This window comes from Mastomys coucha, unplaced genomic scaffold (genome assembly GCF_008632895.1).
Source record: "Mastomys coucha isolate ucsf_1 unplaced genomic scaffold, UCSF_Mcou_1 pScaffold21, whole genome shotgun sequence".
Classification (NCBI taxonomy): Eukaryota; Metazoa; Chordata; class Mammalia; order Rodentia; family Muridae; genus Mastomys; species Mastomys coucha.
In genome coordinates, this window is record NW_022196904.1 from 88,760,938 (window position 1) to 88,773,004 (window position 12,067).

The 12,067-nt window shown below is 45.2% G+C and overlaps 1 protein-coding gene and 1 long non-coding RNA gene across 4 annotated transcripts in view; one reads left to right on the forward strand and one right to left on the reverse strand.

Annotated features, from left to right (window-relative positions):
* Positions 1–12,067, forward strand: part of Xrra1 (X-ray radiation resistance associated 1) — a 67,036-nt gene that overhangs the window by 27,687 nt on the left and 27,282 nt on the right. For all 3 annotated transcript variants that reach the window (XM_031387511.1, XM_031387510.1, XM_031387512.1), the window contains one exon: positions 4,504–4,637. In XM_031387511.1, the coding sequence (XP_031243371.1) occupies positions 4,504–4,637 (134 nt within the window). The remainder of the gene's footprint in view (positions 1–4,503; positions 4,638–12,067) is intronic.
* LOC116102633 overlaps positions 357–12,067 on the reverse strand; it is a 27,061-nt gene continuing 15,350 nt past the window's right edge. Inside the window, exons 4-5 of the long non-coding RNA XR_004123245.1 lie at positions 10,049–10,138; positions 357–498 (exon numbers count right to left, since the gene is read on the reverse strand). This is a non-coding gene — a long non-coding RNA (uncharacterized LOC116102633). The remainder of the gene's footprint in view (positions 499–10,048; positions 10,139–12,067) is intronic.

A 12,067-nucleotide genomic window follows, 5' to 3' on the forward strand; every position in this document is an offset into this window, starting at 1 on the left:
TCAGAAATCTGCCTGCCTCTGCCTCCCAAGTGCTGGGATTAAAGGTGTGTGCCACCACCGCCCAGCAAACACACACTTTTTTAAAAAAAGTAAAACAGTCATATTTATGCTGAATAGCATTGGGTGTATGAGCTTTGTCTGCATTAAATGCCCAATATGGCTGATACGAAGGCAGATAACACAGCCATGGCCATCCTTTTCTGGGTACTCGGAATAAATTAATACGGCCTTTGTTCCACCTTAAAAAAAAAAAAAAAGAACTGCAGACAGTACAGAAGCCTCTGGCGGCCTGCCCAGCCTTTAGGGGAATGTGGTACAGACAGGACACCATGTAGACAAAGGCGAAAGACTGATAATCCCTGGCATTTAAATTTCATTATTTGTGCTTTAATAAGCATAATAGGTCTGTAAGTTTCTTACTATTTGTGCTGATAAGTGCTGGCTTCTTTCCTCTCTGACTCTCAATGGCCAGGTGAGAGGGTTAGAACTCTTCGTGAACTAGAGAGAAAAGAAAGGAAAATAATTAAAATTCTCTACACTGGCAAATATGCACAGATACATACATACTTACACATACACACATGCACACACACATGCACACACACATATACACACACATGCATGCACACACATGCACGCACACATACACACACATGCACACACATACTTGCACTCACACATACTTACACACTCACACACATACACGCACGCACATACTTAAACACACACGCGCGCACACACACACATGCTCATGCATGCACACATTCACACCTACCCATGCACATGCACACACATGCACACATGCACACACATGCACCTGCACATACACACACACATGCACATGCACACGTGTGTACATGCACATGCATGTGTGTGTACACATGCACTCACTTGTGCGCACATACATACACACATGCACATGCACACATTCACATACACACACATGCACACACACACAAACTGGACAGGCCTTACCACCTGTGTCAATCAACTCCACAGTGTTTAGTCATGCTTATATACATACACATAGACCTACACATGTATGTATAGACAAACAGGCATATATATTTGGTGAGATGGATGGGGCAGAGTCCCTCAAGCCACACTTTATTTCTTTTCTCCGACTTTTTTTATAAACAAAAGTTCTTAGAAAAGTACTTCATAGATAAAATGTTACACAAAAGGGTAGTTACAGAATGTTAAATTCAAAATAGTGTCTCATTATTTAAGCTCATTATAAGTTCAAAGCAACAGTTTCATGTGGCCTTGCTTTACCATGGCTCACACCTGTGACCTCATCCTTGGACCTGACCTAGAATGAATGTTTTTCCTTGATCACAAATTTGCCCCAAGCCTACTTCTCTTTATAATGTAATTATGAAGGCTCATTGTAGCCCTTATTATGCGGCCTTTCCTTGCTATTCTATGTGGAATGGGCACACTCTATTCTTGATTCTAACTTTATTACACCTTTCTGGCAAAACAACTAAAACCACCTCTAAAAACTTACTTCCTAAAATTATTTGATTCAAATGAGGAATTCTATAAAATCACTAATTCATATAAACAAACATTAATTCATGAAAGTTCATCTTCATGTAAATCTGCAGGAAATCTGCTCAGTAGTGTGGGGCAATGCCAAGGAATCTCCTTAGGCTATGTAATAGTGACAGGAAGGGCATATCAGCTGCAAGAAGCCATCCTGCGATGAAGTCTCTAATGACCTTGCTTCTCAGACCTCAGCCATCCTAAGCCATGCCAAAAAAAAAAAAAAAAAAAAAAAAAAAAAAAAAAAAGGAGAAGAACAAGAACAGGAAGAAGAGAAAGGTAGGCCATTCCCAGGAAAGTCACCAGCTAGTCTTAGCCTCTCCTAGATGCCCCAGACAGGAGGCAAGGAAACAAGATGTTGAAATGTAAGCTTCTCATTGCCAATTGGGGCACTATTCCTTTTTTACTAATTTATTTTGAGATAGGGTTTCTCTGTGTAGCCCTGGCTGCCCTGAAACTCACTCTATAGACTAGACTGGCCTCGAACTCAGAAATCCTCCTGCCTCTGCCACCCAAGTGCTGGGATTAAAGACACACACTACATAGCCTGGCCATATATATATATATATATATATACATATATATATATATATATATATGTATATATATATATATATATATATATAAAGTTTAAGGGTAAGGATCATTGTTAGCTCACTAGCCACAAAGGAGCATCAGGTTGGATTTGACTTGCTGGCCTTGGTTCACCGACTCTTGAATACTATTGAATCTGCTCGGTGTGGATAGGTGGAGAGTGAGGGCTGAGATTTGGTAGTGCTGTGTGATCCTAAAGAGGTGGCTTAGGACAGACCCTGGGGTGCCTTAGACACCTTGCTAAGGAGCTAAAACTATCTTATGGAATAGCAACCACCAAGTTTTAAGTTGGAGCATGCTGTGGTCAGGGCCATATTTTAGAAAACGAGTCCTGGCTGCTGTCTGAGGACTAAATAGGTCAGAAGGAACGTGGGAGACACAAAGGGGGAAGGTAAAATCATAGGTCTTGGCAGGTATGAGAGACAAGGATTTCCCCATCTTTGCCTGTGTTTGTCCCGGGCCTTGTTTGTCCTTGCTCCAGCCAAGTGAGATAGCTCTGTCCTGTGTACCTCAAGCCCAGCCTTTCCTCCTGGTGCTTGGAACCTTTCACGTCCTGGCCAGTCTTATAAACCTCTCCTCTGCCACAAGCTTCCCTGATACCCAGAGCCTTTGCCGTTCTCAGAACAAAGCAGCTACCTCCTGACTCGTGCCTCTCTCACTTGGGTTCTCTTTAACAGTTTGGTGTAGGGATGGCTCACACACTCCTCTCTGTGAAGCCTGCTGTGATGTTCTGTCAGACCTGACTGTTACTGCGTTTGTGGCTTGTGTGTGTCTAGACATGTATGCCAGCAGTATCACTTCATTCTTTGGCATTTTACTTATCCTTTAACTGTTTCATGTATGGATATAATGAACTTTGATCCTTTCCACTCCTAGTGTCCTGTTTCCACCCCTTTCCTTTCCTGCCGAAACCCTTCTTCCCAAGACCCCTCCTACGTTTCTGACCTTTGTGTGGGAGACCTTCTGGGTTGCCTGCATGAGCATAGATGGGAGGTTATTTACCAGAACATGGACAGTATCACCACTGAAGAAAGTGACATCTACTCCTGCTATAGCTGCCAGTGGTCCTTCAGAGACAGGAGGGGCCCCATGAGCCTTTCCTTCTTCTCTAATGAGATGTTGATGAGCCTAGTCCTGTTCGGGTAACCATGACTACAGTGATGTCATGAGTGCACCATCCATAGCATCTCCAGAAGACAGTTTCACCACATTCTTCCCCAATCTCTGTTTTTTAAAAATCTTCCTGCCCTCTCTTCCATGATGGCCCCTGAGCCTTGCAGGAGTGGACATGGCCATCCCATTTAGGGCCAAGTACCACACAGTCACTTATTCTCTGCACTTGGATCAGTTGTGAGTCTCTGTGTTAACCACTGTCCACTATAAAAGGAGCTTCTCTGATTAAGGCTGAGAGTCCAGCAGCATCCCTTCTTAGCAGATGGACATAGATAGTTTGTAGCCAAAGAAAACTGGGACTTCCCAGAGGGCTAGACAAAATAAACCTTCAGTATGGGGGTAATGGATGAAGAAATGGTGGTGGTGGTGGTGGTGAAGAAAGGAAGAAAGAAAGAAAGTGAAAGAAGGGGGAGGGAAAGAGGGGGGAGGAAGGGACGAAGGAAGAAAGAAAGGAAGAAAGGAGGAGGGGGAGAGAAGATGGAGGAAGAGTCAGAAGCAGCAGCAGAAGGAGAAGCGGACACAGCAGAAGGGGGCAGCAGCTGATGGTGGAGTGACCATTTGGACTCATTGGTCTTTTAAGCTAATTCATTTAAGTTCACTTTCATAATGTGTCTGTTTGGGCCAGGGCCTGTGCTCAGTTACACAGCTACCATGCTGCAGGGATATGGTTCCTGACCTCAAAGGGTTTACAATCCTCCACTGTGTGCCAGACAAAGTACATGGCACACTGTTTCTTATACATCTCCAGCTATCTCTAGACCCTGCAGACTTGGACAGACATCCTAGGATAGTTTAAATAAAGCAGATAAGGTCGGGGGAGGGAGATGGTCCACCTGGCTAAGATTTGGGGAATATTTTCTAAGGAGGCAGTTTTGAGGTGGCTTCTGGGGCTGGGATTCCAGTGCTCAGAGAGGGGCATTCTTCTGGTGGAAACATGCAGAGGGTGACTGGCAGGGCAGACAAGGAGGAGGGAGGAGTCTGTGAAAAGATGCATAGTAGCAGCTAAGACAAAGAGGAGTGAGCCTGACTCCAACAGGTGTGAATGCCAAACCCAAGACACTATCCTGTGGGTGATGGATACCCAGAAGTGAGGAGGGAAGGGAGCAGAGCCAGCTCCCGCCTCGCTCACGGTTGGGCATCGTTGTCATATGTCGCTTCTGTTATCCCATCTTTTGTTTTGCATGGCAGTTCTTGGACCTTTCCTTCAACAGCCTGACGGAGGAGGCCATCTGCGACCTGGGGATTCTGCCACATCTCCGTGTGCTGCTTCTCACAGGCAATGGGCTCACCTCCCTGCCACCTAATATGGCTGTCAAAGAACAGTAAGTTCTACATCCTTGACTTTGTCCTGTGTGTCCTCCCCAGGAGCCTTTGCCTGAGTCCTGACATCAAAGGAATAGCTCAGAGCAGCTCCTCTTGGGAGTTCTGTAAAGACAATCTCCAATGCCCAATTCGAGAATGCTGCCTACTTATCCTCCTAGGAAATTCCCCCAATGGAAGCTTTCCTGTGTGTTCCCAGTGGTTAGAGAAGAGAGGAAGTGGAATAGGAGCTGGGCCCTGGGAAATAATCAACCTGTGGGAGAAGCCACCATGATGATGACTGCAAGTTCTGCCTCTAGAGTCAAAAACACTTGATTCAAGTCTTGGCTTAAGAGAGATTAGAGCTGGGCATGATGGGGCAGGCTTTTCATCCCAGCCCTCAGTAGGTTGAAACAGGTCAATCTCTGTGAGTTGTAGCTAGCCTGGTCTACATAGCAACTTCTAGCTAGCCAAGACTACATAGTAAGACCTGTCTCAAAACATATGCCCCCACACACATGGACACTTGTACCCATACACAAACACATATGTATATACATGTACATGCATGTGTACATGTATACACACACACAGATACACACACATTTGTAAAGCCATTTTCCCTGACTCTGATCTTTTGTAGGTAATAGGTCTACTTGCTGGTCCTCTAAATAACTTTTGTACATTTCCTTTCTGCACCTTTGTTGAGGCCGTTTCTTCTGCCAGAACGTACTGACTTTCTTTTCTGAATAACACACATGTAATGTTTACTGTGTGCCAGGCACTGTTCTTCACACTCTAATCCTCCTGACAGTTTTATGAGCTAGGTGACTAGCATCCCTTTTTCCAGATGAGGAAACTGAGGTAGAAACAAGTTAAATAATTCCCCACATTTACAAAACTAGTTTCTTACAGAGCCAAGATTTGGACCAAGTGTTTTTTGTTTTTGTTTTTTTTTTTTTTTTTACTCTAGAGGTAAAACTTAGTCATCATGGTGGCTTCTTATATAGGCTGGTCATTTTCCAAGGCCCAGCACCTATACTACTTCCTCTTGTCTCTATCAGGTGAACTGGATGTTCCCCTGGTTAGTCTAGTACTTGGCTAGTCTGTTGAGACCTGGGCCATCTAAACGTGTATCTCTGTAGAAGGTGGGTAGATGGCAGGTACCTCTGCCCCCCTCCACCATGTGGGTCAGAAGTACTCTTAGAGCTAGAGCTCTGTCTCATGCATCTCTGATTGGTGGCAACTAGATACGGACCTGGTGCTTTTCATATACTATGTAGTCAGTTGATACTGACCACTGAGATGTTGCTAGAGATGGTCCTGATGATGAAGCTCATCACCGTGATGAAAGGTTGGTGACAGAGACAGTGATGACAACAGTTAGCTGCTCCAGGTGGTCGGGATAATAGCTGTCATTGCATTTAGGGTTTCTTTAGTTAGGATTATGTTTCCAAGCTGAATGTCACAAATGTAGTTCAAATTAACTTAGACAAAAGGAGTATTTATGAACCACTAATGCTGGCGTGTGCTTAGAATACTAGTATGAGGCTGAGGCCAGAAGATCATGGGAGTTCAGGGTCAACCTGGGTTACATAGTGAGTCCTTATCGCCCATAAAGACAAAAGAGGACTGGCAGCTGGTTCAGCAGTTACAAGCCCTGTTGCTCTTATAAAAAGGATGTGGGTTCAGTTCTCAGCACCCACATGGCAGCTAACAGCCATCTGTAACTCCAGTTCCACAGGATCCAGTGCCCTCGTCTGCTTTCCATGGGCACTGCACATATGTAGTAGACGGAAACTGTATACTTTAATTTTTTTTCTTATAAAGGAGAGGAAGGGTGCTTATACATCTAAGAAGTCCCGGGGACACTAGGGACAGGGTGTGTCGGGGCTCTGGTCCCATTTGCAGACTTCTGTCACTGTATCTGTTATGTGCTCTTAGACCCCTGCATACTGCTTTGTTTGTCTTTGTGCTGACTCTGGGATAGGACTTGTCTCAGTCAGACTCACAAAAGAGTATGGTGATTAGAGAGGATTCCCTTGCTCCAAGTAGAGAGAGCTCCTCATTGGTATTTTATTATGGAAAAAATTCAGAAATGCATAAAAGTAAAGTTACGGTTGGAGTATTCAGTATCCTTTCAGATGGCTCGTATACTAAAGGTTAGGTCCCCAGTCCTTAAGGTTAGGTCCCCAGCCGATGGCACTGTTCTGGGAGGTGTCAAAACTTTAGGAAGTGAGGCCTGGCTACAGGAAGTCATTTCCTGGGAAAGGCCTTTGGGTTATCTTGTACTTCTCCAGTGCTTGTTTTTCTTTGATTCCTGCCCTCCATGAGCTTGCCACAGGCTCCCATCAGTGTGACATTCCATCTCACTGCAGGCCCAGAATCAAGGACTAAAACCGAAACCAATAGCCAAAATAAACGATTCTTCCTGTAAGGTGCTTCTCACGGGTGTTCATCACAGCAGCGGGCAAAGTGATTAGCATAAGGAGAATAGATGGGAAAATGAGTTCCCAGTTTCCTTCCACCCAGTAGTTAGCACCTGACAGCTGTAAGATTGTGGCCAACCTGTTACAGCTAAACCCCTTATCATACCCCAGTATGGATTATTAAGAAAAATGTACCCGGTTATGAATAAATCTACATGTATAAATATTCAGTATGTGCCTCTAGAGATAAGGGCTCCTTCATTCCACCTCCAGTATCACCAATGGTAAGTAGAGAGACTTGGTTGCATCAGTCTTAGAACACGGCTGAAGCAAATGGAGAAGAGGGGCATGGAGGAGCGGGGGCGGGGGGTGGTGGTGCTGATTCTAGCCATGGAAGCTAGCACTGATGGGCTGGAGCCAGGAGTCTGCATCTGCCACCGGACTCTTAGAGAGGCCGTTGCTCTAATTCTAGCTCAACTGCCTTGGCCTTTAATGACACAGCGGCCACTGTAATTGTTCCTAGGCTGATGCTGTCAGAAGCTGGGCAGAAGGTTTGCCTCCCACCCTACTGTGCTGGGCAGCCTTACCAATCCCTTCCATTGAGAGCACCTGGCTAGAAGCCAGTTTAAAAAGTTGGTCTAGCAAGTAGAGTCATGCAGTTGTCCCCAACTTTCTACCATATTGTACTGACTACAGAGGGAAAGACTGAAGGCTGACAGTGGGGAGGCAGATGGCTGGCGCACCTACCCACTGGAGCCCTAAGCTCTTTCCTCTCCATATCTGAGTTCCATACAACAGACAGTCACCACAGGCTTCATCATGTAACTTACACTGAAGACACTCACCCTCCTCCACCGCAAGCTGAATGTGGTTCCATTAACCTAGCAACTTATTTATGTGTGGTTGGTATACATGAACATGCACATACTAATATGTCTACATAAAACAAGGAAGAAGGCAGAATGAAAGCATTCATAGTTGCCACATTTATCTTTTCTTACTTGGTCAAGAAGCCATAGTGGATAGTTATGCATTTTCCTGTCATCCATTTATAGGCCTGTTACTGTCAGCCAGCAACGTTAGCTGGTTAGAGTTCTTCAGTCTTCACTCCTGAAGAGTCTGAGCACTAAGCATGGTGCTTTTAAGGAGGTATTATAATTTTCTAGTAACTTCTACTAAATGTCTTAGACTCTCTAAGAGAAAACCAACAACTCCATAGATTCCAAAAACATCCTTTTGGGCCTTCAGGGAATAACAACAGTGTATTTACTTTGGATAATCACTCACATTATCAAAAGCAAGCCCCCTTCTTGTCTGCCTCCTGGTTCAATGAAACAAGAAACCCAAGTGCTCATAGCAATATTAACTTCTAGTTCTGTGGGACTATTCTTGTGACCCCCAAGAAGTGTCTCTCTTGAGAAGACAGACCTCTAAATCAGAAGCAGCTAATGTGGGGCCAGCAAGATGGCTCAATGTTTAAAGGATTTCCCCATAAGCCCAATGGCCTGAGTTAATCCCTGGAAGCCATGAAAAGAGGAAAGGAGAGAACTGACTCTGCAAAGTTAGCCTCTGACAACCTCCCCCTTACGCACACACACACACACACACACACACACACATACACATACAGACAGACACACACACACACAGACACAGACACACACACACACACACACACATACAGACAGACACACACACACACAGACACAGACACACACACACATACACACAGACACACACACACACACACACACGCACATACACATACAGACACACACACACACAGACACAGACACACACACACATACACACAGACACACACACACAGACACACAGACACACACACAGACACACACATACACACACAGACAGACACACACACACACACACACACGCACGCACACACATACACATACAGACACAGACACACACACACAGACACATACAGACAGACACACACACACACACACACAGACACACGCACACACATACACACAGACACACACACACAGACACACACACAGACACACACATACACACACAGACAGACACACACACACACACACACACATACACATACAGACAGACACACACACACAGACACAGACACACACACACACATACACACAGACACACACACACAGACACACAGACACACACACAGACACACACAGACAGACACACACACACACATACACACACACACAGACACACACAGACATACAGACACAGACACACACACACACACACACACAGCCCAGAAATAGAAGCAGAAATATCATTATTATTCCACTATCAGGCATCACTGTGAGAGGGTACTTCCACTTCCCTCTGCTGATCCCTAGGTCCTTAGTGAGAAAGCTAAGGAGAAAGCCTCATATTGACTTCTGGTTTATGTGATGTCCCCACTGTGAGTCAGGATCCTCATTTCCCAAACTCTACATATCTGGTATGAGTCATAAAAGCTATTTCACCAGAGGATTCTGGGCAGATGGCAGGATAGGAAGCACCTCGAGTCTGTGTCCTCACCTAGCAACAAGAGCATTGGCAGAATCTACCTTAGGAGACCATTGGGGAACTCTGGAACCTGCTGAAGACTTATCTTCTAGAGGAGGAAGGCTCAGTCACCAAGCTGCTCTTTCTCAGTAGCTAGACCCATCCTGCCACCCCCAGTCTTGTGGTAATAATCACACATATGCCTCTGGAGTATAGCTGTGAACAGCTTGCAGTCTCCAGAGTGGGCAGAAATGTCCCTGCTCTCCAAGGCTTGGGGATCTGTACTGTGGCCACTGATTGCTACTTCTGATCAGGAAGCACATAGAGGTTGTCAGTCATCCATTGTTGCCCGACACACTGCTTAAGCCCCTCCCACTTCCGTTGGAGAAACCTCAAGACTTGATAGTATTTCTTCATCCCCCTCAAGAGTCTTCCCCCCTTTGTGGGAGCTAGACAAAGTCTAGGACATTCAAAAGCAGTAGTGTGTGTGGGAGAAATTAGAAACTCACCGTAAATGTCCAGAGGAAGGCACATAGTCCAAAATGATCTGTGAAGACCTGCTGTTGATGCCTCAGGACGATCCTAGCCATGAAGATAGCCTATAAAAGTTATAAAAAGAAACCAACCTCAGGAAACCTCGATGATAAAGGAGTCTGTTAACATGACAAAGACCTACCACTTTAGCAGACCCCCGCATTCAGTTTTCTACTAAAACTTCCAAGCTATAGAACATGTGGGATACTACAAAGAAAAAATAAACGGAAATATTTCTCAGAAAAATCTGAAGGAAGATCTTCTAGTGGAAAAAAAAACACCCTCAATGGTGGGAAAGATGCCAAGAGAGCTAACGGAAGACAAGGGCAAGTCCAGAAAATGACACACAAGCAAAGTAGTAATAGCAAAGAGAGGGAACCTGAAAGGGTCATTGGAGAAATTAAAAGGCAGGTTAGAGCAGGCAGAAGAAAAAACTGGTAGCCTTAAAGGTAAGACAGTAAATTTACCAAGTCTGTGAAATAAAAGGATCAATATAAAGCCTGAGGAATCTGAAGATATACTGCCAGCGAATCAGTCTCTGTATTATGGAAGCCCTGGAAGAGGAGGAGAGGCAAGCTGGAGAGGAGGAAGGAGAGGAAGGAGAGGAAGGAGAGGAAGGAAGGGAGAGGCAAGGGGAGGAGGAAAGGGGACAAGGGGATGGAAGGGAAGGAAGGAGGCATGGGGGGAGAGAGGGAAGGAAGGAGGGAGAGATTATTTGAAGAAACAGTGACCCCAAACTTCCCAAGTTTATGTGACTGCAAATATCCATGAAGTTCAGTGGATGTCATGTACACACGCAGAAACATCACAGTCAGTGTTGAAGATAGAGAGGAATTTGAAATCAGTACAAGAGGGAGTCCCAATAAGATTATCAGCCTTCAGTAAGATGGTAGCCAGAAGGCAGAAGTCTACATATTTAGAGTGCTAAAGAAAAAAAACCCTGTCAACCAAGAGTCCTGTGTCCAGCAGAGCTGTTGTTCAGGGCCTGGAGACATTGCTGAGTACATACTACTCTTCCAGAGAACCCAGCTTAGATTCCTAGAACACACATCTGGAAGGTTACAACAGCCTGTGACTCCAGCTCCAAGGATGCCAAGGGTACCTGCATTTACATGTATACACACACACACACACAGAGAGAGAGAGAGAGAGAGAGAGAGAGAGAGAGAGAGAGAGAGAGAGAGAGAGAGAGAGAGAGAGAGAGAGAGAGAGAGAGAGAGAGAGAGAGAGAGAGAGAGTGGGGGAGGAAGGGAAGAAGGGAGGGAGACAGGGAGGGAGAGAGAGAGAGACTCACTCACACTATTAAGAATAAAACTGTCTTTCTGTGGTAAGGGAGAAATTAAGACATTTCAAGATAGGCAAAAGCTAAATGAACTCATTACCTCTAAACCTGCTCTGTAGGAAGTGTTAGGGCAGGATGTGGCCAGAGACTGGTATGAAAGAACCCTAGACAGTAACCCAAAGCTGTGTGCAGAAACAAAGATTATACAATCTTTGACTGTGTATTTAGGTCAATACACAGTCAACACAGTATCATTGTAATAATATTGCAGCTCCAGCTGTAGGACACTGTGGGACAGATGGTGAATCTGTGTCTCAAACTGTGTAGGATCACTTTAATAGACACAGTGCTCATTTTTTGAAGGAAGGGACTCAGCGCAGCCAGTCTCTAGCTCCAGGAAACAGTGCCCTTTGCGGCACAGCAGTGACCTCTGCTGTTGGCAGATGACACGCAGCTGTGCTTTGATGAGGGGAAGTGCATAGTCTTCCTCCCTTCTGTGAGACCAGTTGGCCACCTGACATTCCCAGAATTAGGTCACCTTGTCCATCTGGTCACTGAGATCACTGCCGTGTATATATCCACAGAGGGCATATCCACCGAGGACAGGACTAGCCTTCAAACCCACACCTATTCTGGAAGTTCATTCAAAGATCACTCCAAACCACCCTGCTAGCAGTTCTCTCTCTCTCTCTCTCTCTCTCTCTCTCTCTCT